We start from the raw sequence: 12,492 nt of genomic DNA on the forward strand, positions 1-12,492 counted from the left end.
TAAAGCACCCAGCACAGAGCCTGGCACATAGTAAGTACCTTTAAAAAAGTTGTTATCAAGAAAAGATTTGCCAGACAAAGACAAACTTAAGCCCATGTGTTCTAAGTTCCTGATGCTCAAGTTCACTTTGATATCAGACAGATAATCCTCATTTCTGCAGCTCTAAAATGGCTCAGTCCTTTTATTCCTTTCTTGTAAGTTATGCCACCTCACTATTTTAAAAGTTTAGGAAACAAACTCTAAGAACTCAATTATTTTCAGTAATATCTCTCTGCTCAAATAGCAAAAATAATATTAACATTCCACAAGGCATTAACTCCATCTTATAATCCTTTATAAATAAAGTGGTCTTGAAAGTACAGGGGAAAGAAAGAAGAAAAACTTAATACTGCAATCCAACTAAGAGAGATTCCCATTCATGTACTGCTGTTGTTGTTCTTTACAAAGTAAGCATACGTTTTTAAGACTATCTGAATTGTATTTTTGGGATACATCAATCTCCCAATATCAGGAGCATAGCACCGTGTCGGAATCACAATTTTACTAAAGACTGTAATGGCTTTAGGTCAATTTCCAAAAATACATTTATAACACAGATTCTATCCCAATTCTTTTTGTTTACACACCGTATTTCTGCTCATCAGGTCACCTATGTAAACCACTACGTTAATCTCTGGTGCCCAGATTTCAAACTCTCTCTGCCATGAGGTGAGGGTGGATAAAGGGACGACTATAAGAAAGGGGCCATACAGCTGGTGTTGGTGGAACAGGTAGGAGAGGAATGATATGGTCTGGATGGTCTTTCCTAGGCCCATTTCATCAGCAAGGATTACACTGTTACTTCTGCAAAAAGAAAAAGATAAAAACAAAAATATCATTAGTTCACAAAAAAACAGTATGTGCACAAACAGCAAAGGCATCAATGCCTCACAATGTCACCAAGCAAGACATGGGTTGTGAGACTCTAATGTCTTTCCTCTCCTCTGCAATTAACCCTCCTACATAAGACAGTCGAGTAACAAGTAACCTAAGTATAATCAAGGTTTGGATTACTACAAGAGCCTATTCAGACTATATGTTCTTTATCTTGCATTTTGGTCTTTTACATCTATCCCCTGTAACAGAGAAGGCAGGTTTTGTTATATTGGTGTATGCAAGCACATGACCTTGGGTTCCATCAGCACAGAAAGCAAGGGCAGATGGGCTATCCCCACTGCTGATGAACCCTACAGGCTGACAGTCATGTGCCTTTGTTCAAAGTGCCCACCCATTCCACTGCAGGTCACTGGGTTGTTTAATGCTACATACACTATTCCCTAGACCTAAATGCTGCAGGTACACAGAGTTTGTTTTAAATACACTACTCTACAGCAGAGGTAGGCTGCAGATCAGATCTCTGAATCCCAACCCAGACCTACTGAATCAGAGTTATCTGGGGAAGGGCTCAAGAATCTGTATCGTTTAACAAGTACTTCTGGATATTGCGCTATGGGTATATGGCTTGGACCACACTTTGAGAAACAAGGCTCTAGGAGACAGGCAGAGGGCAGGATTTCAACAGGATCCTAATAGAAAAGGATTGTAAAGATACTAAGAAAAAACCTTTAAGTAAATTAAGTTAATTTAAACTGAAAGAAATAGCCAGAGTTAGGAAAGTATGTTCCAGAAATAGAAAAGAGCCCACTTGGCAGGAAACCAGGACTGCGTGTATGCCATAAGTTTGAAAATATTAAAAGGTTCTTGAAAATCAGGCCATGGGAGGTTTACACATATACAATACATGCTTAATCAGTGGACCGGAGAGAACTAAAACCAATATTCAAGTTAAAGACAACTTAATCAATTAGAAAAACAAGACATTTAATTCACCAAGAAGAGATTCCTTTGAGTAATTTTCCTCATATTTCTCTCACCTTTTCACACCACTGGGGAGGAAACAGTTAATTTTCTCCAACATTTCCTCTCCCTAGCAAACTGCCACTGTCCATTTATACACATGAAAGGAAGTTTGGATTGATTTGCCTGCTTTCCTGGAACTAGACCAAAACAGCATGTTACTTAACTCAAGGTTCCCATGACCAGGGCCTAGTAGCTGCCTAGGCCCTTTTCAGCTGATTCTGAATTAGTTTAAAGTAGAAAATGCTAGCTCAGGACTCTACATGGTGTGACTTTGGACAAGGGCTCCTAAGAGCCCTCAACTACAAAACAAAAGGGTTAGTTACACAACTCCTTAAGACTCCACCTAGCTTATAACCGTCCTTTAGGAAGATCAGGTCTCACTATTCTCTGAAACAAAAATAATTTTCAAGGAATTTAGAACATCAGACTTCCATTCTCAGTCACAGAAATTGAATCTCATCAAGATCTCTGATTCTCATATTGAACGTTAAATATTACATAAATTTTTACAAGACAGAGTAGTACATGGTTCAATTGGGAAAGTCATTGTAAATGCACCTCTGTAACTTAAAAACCATCTTTTCGGCATTGAGAAAAGCAGCTGGCATGTTTTTGTCTTCAGGCTGTAGTCTAATTCTGAAATAAGAATTCTTGCTTTGCCATAAAACACTGAAGAAATTAAGAGTTTACATGTGAGGGAAGGAATCTGGAGACATACATTAAAGGTACTTCTCACACTGTATGTTCCATGAAGACAGGGAACTCCTGTCTTGTCTTGGTTCACTATTAAATTCTCAAGGGACTTGAGAATTTAAGTCTTGAGAACTTGGGACTTCCCTGGTGGTCCAGTGGTAAAGAATCCGCCTTACAATGCAGGGGACGTGGGTTCGATCCCTGGTCAGGGAACTAAGATCCCACATGCCTTGGAGCAACCCGCGCGCCACAACTACTGAGCTCCCACACCTCAACTAGAGCCCACGTGCTGCAAACTATAGAGCCCGTGTGGTCTGGAACCCGTGCACCACAACCACAGAGCCCACACGCCACAACTAGAGAGAAGCCCACGCACCACAACGAAGAGCCCGCACACTGCAACGAAAGATCCCACATGCCTCAACAGAGACCCCACGTGCCGCAACTAAGCCCCAACCAAAAATTAATAAATAATAAATAAAATCTTAAAAAAAAATTCTCCAGGCCTACCTAGGTCCCTAATACATAGTAATTAGGGACTACTTGAATTTGCAATTGAATTTGGTGAATAAAATTTATGAGTACAGCCTCAAAGTACCTTTAAACCTCGTTGTCTCATCTCTTTTTTTCTTTTTTCCAAGACTATGGTGATCTTGTTACAAAAAAGTAAAGGATAATTTCACAAGTCCAACTGTCAGAGAACTTCCTCTACAAGGGATGGCCTGTACAGCAGTCGGGGGGGTGGGGTTAACATCACTCTACAGCACCACTATGTAAAATTAAAGGTTTCCCTGGCTCAGAAAGACAACTGAATGGAGAAAAGACATTTTCTCCTTTCTTCTAAGAATAACTCCTTCCCCACTAAAGATATGGGCCAATTACCTTGCTATTTATACTCATAAATAACATAGTAAGACATAGGTCTCTGGCTATGAGAAATTAAATCCCAAATAACTAAATAACAAAGTACTTTTTACTTCAGACTAAGCTGCTAATTATACATACATAAAAACTCCCAGAAGTGGCTCCTCTCAATCATATAGTTTTTTTATTTCTATAATGTACAAGAAAAGGAAGTAATTCTTTATACCTAACAGTTTTAAAAAGCCAGAAACAGTAGAGAAAACATCAAACATATTTTTCTACCTACTTGCACCAAGAATGAGCAAGCCAGTTGAGACCTTCTAGCTGATAATCTCGGAGCTCCAGATTCTCTCCTCCTAAATACGCCGGCTGTTTCTTTAAAGCCACAAATCGTGGTCTCTGCTTCAGGGCCTGAAATGCAAAATTTAAAAGCCCAGGTTTGAAGAAAACCTTCCTCCTGTTCCTATGTTAAAATGCTAGCCATGATTTCTGTGCTCTACACCAAAGCATAAGGATTTAAATTTCACATCTGAATCACCAACCACACCCAACCCACCACGAGCTCTTGCATCGTGGTCTGCGTTCCCAAAGCCAGATTGCATCCCGAAATATTTTTTAGTTATTGCTCCTTTCCTGAAGTAAGTTTGTGAACATCATTAAATAGCACTTACTTTACATCATCTCTACAGTACAGCAGTTGAGTCTCCTATTTTCATCTTGGCATTAGCTTACTCTAAACAATGACTCTGGGAAAGTCTGTATATGCTAAATGCAGCGGAACTTTTACCATAACAGCATTTGTAAATTCTGAATTGCAGCCCACCTACTTTGAACCCCCAACTGTGTGAGTTTGGTTTCTGAAGGAAAGGATGCTGCTCTCACCTCCAGAGGTGTGAAGAATTGGCAGTCGAGTGAAGCCATGTCTCTGTGGTGTGCACAAAATGTGGATTCTGTGGCCAAATCAGTTTGGGAAACAATGGATTAAAAACTTATAAAAATTTCACGGCTCATGACTTTTCAAAGTCTAACATTCTTGTGTATGCTGTGAACTTACAGGAGAAACTCATTCAGGAATATTTCCCAAAGTTATTTGGCCACAATAGTGTTTTTTTCAGGGAGCATTTCTCTGAAGATTAGCACTCTCTGGAATAGTGCCCCATTATGAGAAGTGTCTTCCTAATAATGTATTTGATAAGGTAATTATTGTTAGTTGCAGCTCTCCTTTGTGAGCAGCTGGCAGTAAATGGATTCAGACGCCTCTGGCTGTCCACTTCTGCCACGTCTGCCCCACAGTGCTTCTCCCATCCGACCCCCCAGCTGCTGCCACTTCCCCCGTCCTCACACTAATTCTCCCTCCATGGGCTTCTACGACACCTTCCTGGTGGGACCTTCTGGCTTTATAACGACTGCTTACTCTGGTCTCCAACACATGGCCGTTAGATGAAACTTCCTAAACGAAATACTATTTCCTGCCTGCTGCTCTACTCAGGAGGGTAGGCTTATGAATACCTACAGAATAAAATCCAAATACCCTCCAAGGTATTCAAGACATACACACTGTGACTCGCCAATATCACCTACCTCTCTTCCTACCCTGAGGTCCGGTGGTCCTCCTACTGACTATAAGAACATCTTTCTCTTAATATCTTTCACGGGAGGCCAATAACATGGGCCCCCTTCTGTCTGTCTAACCAGCTCCAATCAATTCTTCAAGGACAGGGCACTTCAAGCACCACAATTTCCTCATTTTAAAGCCCCTTCAATGATCCCTGTGGCTCAGTGACTCCTACTTCTGGAATAGTCTTTATCACACTCATTGACCTTCAGTTACACACTGCTTTTCACAGATAGAGGCTTGGTGCCATGAATTTGAATGTCAACCTCTTGGAGAGAGAGGCCATGTCTTACATAAACATTTATTACTGAGGACCCAAGCATACCAATTTACACAGGGAATGAATTCCAACGAAAGAAAAGGAACTATACAACCAATCCAGCAAATAAAAGAGCCTATATATTTGGTTTATAACCTAGAATTCAGACACTCCTCTTTCCTGTCATTTCTCTTTAAAGTGCTTTAATTCTTCCCAGTATTCTCTACAATATCTCTATATTAGATATATCTAATTGTGTAAATAAGAAGATTAAAGAAGTCAGCAAAGCCGTTATACAACTCATCCTCTCCTTTTGTTTTAATTATTTTCCTTTGATGTCAAGGTTAAGTCATTTTCTTTCACTTCAAAATAGGAATTATCACTTACTTTTGTAGTGTTTTCCTTTCCCAACATCTATCTATGTGGCCAACCCTTTGTAGCAATACACCTTTCCCCTGAAAATTCAAAAGCCAGCAGTCAGCACACCTTGCATTCTCTTGTTGGGATGGTTTTTGAGTTGTTCCGACTATGAAAGCTGTCGATGCAGCTCTGGAATTTCTTTCCAATCAAGGCTTCATCTTCCCAGCTGCACTCTGAATAGGGCAGTCCCATCCATTTGCATAGATATTCAGGTTCGTTGGAAGGTGCCGGCTTCCGACTGTGAGCTATTTCACATATAAAAATGTACAGATCAGCAACTGTCAATTAAAGGAGAGGAGTGACATTCTGTTTTATGTATGACCAAGGAAACACCATGTGGCAAAGCTGTAAATATTCTGCAAAACATGAACTGCTCTTAAATGCTAAACAGCATTTATAAACAAGTTATCTTGCTTACCTGGAAAATCTGTTTGACCCAGTGTAGATTTGCTCGTCTTCACAGCTAAATAAATGGAAAGCTGGGTAAGTTATCACCATAACCAAGAAAACGGTGACATTTTAGGTCCTTTGAATAAGAGTACAAATATACTCTACTACCTCATATCTTTAAAAAAAGAAAAGAAAAAGCAGCCTATCTAGCACTTACCCCACCTCTCTGTTCCCCCTTTACAACAAGGCTCCCCGGGGGAGCTTTCTTCATACTGTCCCCTCACTCTCCCCTGAAGCCACCCCATCAGGCCTGTAGCCCCACCACCTCATGGGTCCATCTCCCCAGGGCCAGGCCTGCTGCCAAGCTGAAGGATCAAGTCCCAGTCCTCTTTGACTGGCAGGGCCTCCTCCTGCCAGAGCCGCGTGAATCACCTGGCTCCCAGCACACCTCCCTCTCCCGGCTCTCCCCCTATCTCACTGGCTGTCCTTTCTCACTCTCCTCTGCTGGTTTCTCTTCCTGACTTCCAAAAGCTAGAATGCCCTCCGACTTCTACTATCACCACGTACACATTCTTGATTATCTCATTAAACCTTAGGCTTTAAATACTATCTACATACGGATTATATCCTCAAATTTAAATCTCCAGCCCAGACTGAGTTCTAAACTCCAGACTCATATATGCTACAGCCTTCACAATACTATCCACTTAGATGACTGAGAAGTATATCAAACTGACAAATATCAAAATAAGTTCTTGATTTCCATTCCAAAAATCAGCTCTTCCCTTAATCTTTCTATTTCAGTAAATGGTACCTCCAGTCTCCTATTTGCTCAGGTCAAAAATCTTGGCACCATCCTTGCCAGCTCTTTCTTTTTCCCCCATCTCCAAATCTACCGGCAAAGATTATTAGCTTTTCCTTCAAAATAAATCTAGGCATCTGTCTATTCTCCAAAAGTATACCTACAAAAATGTATTTTTTTAAAATTATTTATTTATTTGGTTGGTTGGTTGGTTGGTTATATTGGATCTTACTTGCAGCAGGCAGGCTCCTTAGTTGTGGCATGCAGGTGGGATCTAGTTCCCTGATCAGGGATCGAACCCGGGCCCCCTGCACTGGGAGCGCAGAGTCTTAACCACTGTGCCACTAGCGAAGTCCCGCATTTTTTCAATATATATACATTACTCCCAAAAGAAAAAGTTCTATTACTCCTGGAGCTCAAACACTGCTTAGATGAGTTTCCATGTGCTTACCTATTACTCTTTCTACTATCTGATACTGTTTGTTCAGCTCTGAGGCCAGCTCTTGTTGGCAGTTGAAATATTCCACATCTTCAGGAGAAACTTTCCCTAACCTGGACAGAAGACAGACAGAAAAAATAAATACTTATTAGATTTGGGGGATCCATATACATCTATCAATGCAAAGTCAAGGTAGGAAAGGAAACTTAGTCTTTACTTTCATATGTCCCTTAGTAATCTTTTACTAATAATTAGGCCAGAAATTTTAAGAAAAACATGTAAGACTTACAGAAAACACTAAAAACCTTAGACTTATAGGACACACCAGTTGTTCTCTCTGATGTGGCCCATTAATAAAGAAACCTAAAAATAACTATTTTGAGTGATGAATTCATGTGATAAATTCATATATCTTAATAGACAAGGACAATAAAACTCTTCCAGATTTACAAGAAAACCTGCCTTTTTTCAAATATGTATGGGCTTTAGGTGTGATTAAATATGGCTTTTTTAGAAAACCAGTTATTCATACTTATAAAACGACAACACCAGCAACTTGAAATTAAATACTACTATACTTTCAAGGATTTTTAAAATTCTAATCGCTTTACAAACTACCCATATCTTAGGGATACATATTTTTGTTTTTGACTCAAAGAAAAAAACTTCTGATTTACTGAGGTAGCATATTTTGCATAGTAATAAAATAGGAATTGGAACCCATTTGTCCCTATTCCTAACACAAAATAACCTCATCACATGACACTGACACACGTCTTCGGGGGGAACTTATGCTTCTTTTTGTCAGTTTAGGTGTGTGCATGCTGTGACCCCACGTATGTCTCACATGCAACCTAGCATGTCCAAAGCTGTAAGTAAACTACAAACAACAGGCTTTCACAGTTTCAGAACATATCTGTCACATCCTTTCTGTAAACTGTGTAAAACCAAGATTAGTTTTAAGTATATCATAACCCAGAGAGTTCTAGAATATTAACTCCTGACATTCAAGCTACCCCAGCACCACCACAGAAAGTACAAGGTGCTGAAGTATGTTAGCCTTGGACTCAGGCTGCCAGAATTCCAATCCTGGCCCTCTCACAGAGTTGCTCTGTACCTCACCCTTCCCACAAAAAAACATTTTGTTCAACAGTACAAATCTCATAGGATTACTGTGAGGATTAATGAGACCATGTCTGAAAAATGCTCCACAACCTAGTTATTATTAAACTCTACAGACTTGGTGGCTATACACAAAAATATATACTATCTTCAGCTCACAGTTTTATAAAACATAATCGTGGATGCCTCCACGTTCATTCAGATGCTAAAGGCAAAATTTGGATAGCTGTGATCTCCATGGACTAGTTAAAAACCTTCCCTTCCTCCAGGCTGCAAATGTATTTCTTTTATCCAGGATGGATAATGTACCATTGCTTGATTTCATCCTCTTTCTTCTTGAAGTTCTCTAGTTTTTTTAGGCCCTTCACTTTCTGCTGCTGTAAGGACTCTTCACTCTCCCACGTGCTATGGATATACGACCAGCCCTTCCACTTGATGAGGTACTGGACTTCGCCTTCATCCTTTTCAGGGTCAAAGTCACCACTAGGGTCTCCGTTAGCTTCAACTGCATATACAGTAGTAGAAGCTCCAGTGGCTGAAAAAGGATTCAGTTAAATTTTTAAAAATACATTAAACCAGACATTGAAAAGCTTCCCAAATACACAAATGTCTAGAGTCTCTTTATGGATGAAGCACCAAAATCCTTTGACTTGAAATAAGCAGAAATTCATAAACAATACAGAATGAACATGATCAACAATTTCAAATATTTTCATGATGCAAACCCAATGTTTACTACTTAAAACATTACAAAATTTGCTGGTGAAATCAAAGAAATCTCTGTATCCAAACACAATAAAAATGGAACAGCAATATCCTTTTGTTTTGGCCCCTACTAACTCAGAAAACAAATCTGTCTCTCTCTCCAGGAATATTAAGAACAAGGTAAGAGAATTTAAAATCTCCCCAATTACTCATCCACCCAAAACTCCCTGTTAACTCTCTTAACCTCAAGTAAGGCTGGATGAAAAAAAAAAGACAAAGAAAAATGAATTAGGTATTATTTTGATATTTCCGATATGGAAAGGTTACTTTAAAAAACTGAGTTGTGAGATATCTCAATTTGGATATAAAAAATTCTTCACTACTGTCCAAATATGTATTTAACCCGTTGGACACTTATCACAAGGAGATTCAAAAACAAGTAACTAAAGGTAGATTTACTTAATGTTAATAATCAAGAATCTCTGCTGCATCACTGGTTTTTAAGATATTAAAACATCTTTAACCAGCTCAATTTTAAAATCTCAAAGACATATGGGACACAGCCCTATAGTCTCAGGTCAGTTTTTCTGTGGGTCAGAAAAACTTCCACATTTCACAACAAATACGGGCATGGGCTGAAATTCATCACTTCAGAGCTGAATACATAAAATTTGGGCCTTACCGAGCAGATATAAAAAGTAATTTGCTAGCTTCCAATGGCAGGGAAGGGGCAGCAGATGTCATGTCTGGCTGCAAAGGTGGCAAGAAGCCCCTGAAGCAACCCAAGAATCAGGGTAAGGAGATGGACAAGGAAGGTGAAGCATTCAAGCAGAAACAGAAAGAGGAGCAAAGTAACTCAAGGAGCTAAAAGCAAAGGCCAAGGGGAAGGGTCCCTGTCCACAGGTGGAATTAAGAAATCTGGCAAAAAGTAAGCTGTTCCTTGTGCCTGCGGCAATGATGATCCTTAATTCTATTCCTGTTTATACATCTGGATTTCCTGCCATAACATCTGTTGCCACCTATAGCAAGAATGAAGTGTTGTCTTCACATACCTCCTTTCTTGCCCAGCCTTGAATCTAAGACCTTTTCAATAGTTTCACTATTATCCTGCTGTTCATCAACTCCTTCCCCAGTCATTTCAATGAGGTCATCTGAGTCAGTCTCAAAGTCATCGTCTTCCTTATAACTGCATGAGGAATAATGATGAATAAATGAGAAGCTATCTTTTCAGATTCAAACACCACCATACATAGTATCATCAGGACAAGGAACCACACCCTTTTGGCTCCAACATGCTGTTGTGCAGATCAGCCATGCTAAAGTGGGCTCAAAGTTCATTTTTTTTTCCTGCTTAAAGTATTAATGCATGTTCACAGATAGCTGCAGGAAGGCTAACTCATGGCTAACTCATATTTCAAAACAGAAACTGACTACAGTGATTTCTGTAAGCAAGACATAGAAAACTACTACAAAGACACTCCTATGTTTTCATTTTTTAATGAGATCATTACTATGTATAAACAAGAAAACAACTACAAAGAAAGAAAATGCATGACAAATGAAGAAAATTACTAGTATTCCATTAGATAAAAGCGGAGCAATAGGTCTAAGATTGAATGTATCGACCCTGCATTTTGTCTCCCAATAACAAGAATAAGAAATTTAAGTATTCTCAAGTTACTGAGCATACTTCCTGGTAATAAAATATTAAAATGTAACCTTCCGCCATATATTAACAACAAATGGTTTGGGAGTTACAGAAGAGAAAAACACAATTCTGGATGCAGTACAGCTGTAGGAGGAAGAAGTGCTAAGCTACATATTAACATACTCAAAACCTAGTCCTAGCTTTCAAAGTATTAACTGGATACATTGAACAGGTCATTAATAACTCCAGGACTCAGCTTCACCATCTTTAAGCAGACCAAAAGAAACCTGCATACCCTCTAAAAGGAAATTAAATACCCTTTGATTCATATAAAGTAAAATATTTATGTTTGCATATATCTATTCCTTTATTTCATTTTCTATTAATGCTTCATATCGTATCGTAAGCTTGATAAGATTATTATATCCAAATAATATAAGCTGAAACTTAAAAGAATTTGATTCAAAGAGCAATTCAAAAGTGAAAATACAATCCTAATGTCCTTCCTAAAACAGGATGTTATGAAATGAAGATAACATCACTACCACCTCAACGAAACATGAACTTGAAATAAAGCAGTTCTCTTCACAGGAATGAAGGCTTGAAATGAGATATCACTATTCTTTCCATATTCCTATTGGCCAGAACCATTCTTTTTGCAAGAACCCTGACCAGATTTCCGAATACAACCTCAAGACACAGGTCATTATTTTTACCTATCAAATGCCTAATCCTAGACTTATCAGAACCAAGCTCTAGCCAACTACACTATCACCTTCCCTTCACACTAATGAAAACCTTCTGCGGCATCACCTACCTAACATTTTTAGCCGCTCTGCGGCGAGTCTGCCTTTTGGGAGCTTCATCATCTTCATCCTCATCATCAGAAGAATCTTGCTTTTTCCTCTTTCCACGCTGAGTCTTAGGTTGCTTTTTAACACGAGGTTTGGGCATTGCTCTAAAATGAGAAAAGAAAAAATGGCAAAGTCCTTACTTTATCATCTGTTGTCTACTTCAAATCTATATAATTGTTATTTCCCAGAACAGGGTTCATACATAGGAATTAACCAGGGGAATGTCAGACATGAATATTCCCAAGTCCCATTCCCTGAAATTCTAATTCACTAGAGATCTGCTTCACTAGAAACGTGAAAGTGATTCTACTGCTAATACCCTTCAGTCATTTATAGGAATACAGTCAGCCCTCTGTATCTGCAGGTTCCACATCTGCATATTCAACCAACCATGGATCAAAAATGTATTTGCAAAAAAAAATTCCACAAAGTTCCAAAATGTAAAATTTGAATTTGCTGAGCATTAGCAGCTATTTACATAGCATTTACATTGTATTAGGTATTATAAGTAATCAACAGATGATTAAAGTATACGGAAGGAGATGCATAGATTATACGAAAATACTATAGCACTTTATATAAGGAAGCGACTTGAGCATCTGCAGATTCCGATATCTACAAGGGTCCTGGAACCAATTCCCCGCAGGGACGAAGGGACAACTGTACTGTGGGTTCTGAGGCAACGGTTCTCAACTGTTCCTCAGGATCACCTGACATAAAAATACACATGCAGCACGTTGCTGATGGCAGCTCTCTGGTGGGCAATTTGGAAATAATCTATC

General features: G+C 39.1%; 1 protein-coding gene across 7 annotated transcripts in view; it reads right to left on the bottom strand.

Annotated features, from left to right (window-relative positions):
• Positions 1 to 12,492, bottom strand: part of CHD2 (chromodomain helicase DNA binding protein 2) — a 122,477-nt gene that overhangs the window by 77,842 nt on the left and 32,143 nt on the right. For 4 of the 7 annotated variants that reach the window (XM_082617122.1, XM_082617120.1, XM_082617126.1 and 1 more), the window contains 8 exons: positions 11,674 to 11,814; positions 10,261 to 10,394; positions 8,813 to 9,038; positions 7,394 to 7,494; positions 6,169 to 6,213; positions 5,817 to 6,028; positions 3,743 to 3,867; positions 627 to 843 (listed from right to left, as the gene is read on the bottom strand). In XM_082617122.1, coding sequence (XP_082473248.1) covers positions 627 to 843; positions 3,743 to 3,867; positions 5,817 to 6,028; positions 6,169 to 6,213; positions 7,394 to 7,494; positions 8,813 to 9,038; positions 10,261 to 10,394; positions 11,674 to 11,814 — 1,201 coding nt within the window. The remainder of the gene's footprint in view (positions 1 to 626; positions 844 to 3,742; positions 3,868 to 5,816; positions 6,029 to 6,168; positions 6,214 to 7,393; positions 7,495 to 8,812; positions 9,039 to 10,260; positions 10,395 to 11,673; positions 11,815 to 12,492) is intronic. The other 3 variants (XM_082617125.1, XM_082617124.1, XM_082617121.1) reach the window with 1 other exon arrangement.

This window comes from Mesoplodon mirus, assembly GCF_964341445.2.
Source record: "Mesoplodon mirus genome assembly, chromosome: 4".
NCBI classification, from domain to species: domain Eukaryota; kingdom Metazoa; phylum Chordata; class Mammalia; order Artiodactyla; family Ziphiidae; genus Mesoplodon; species Mesoplodon mirus.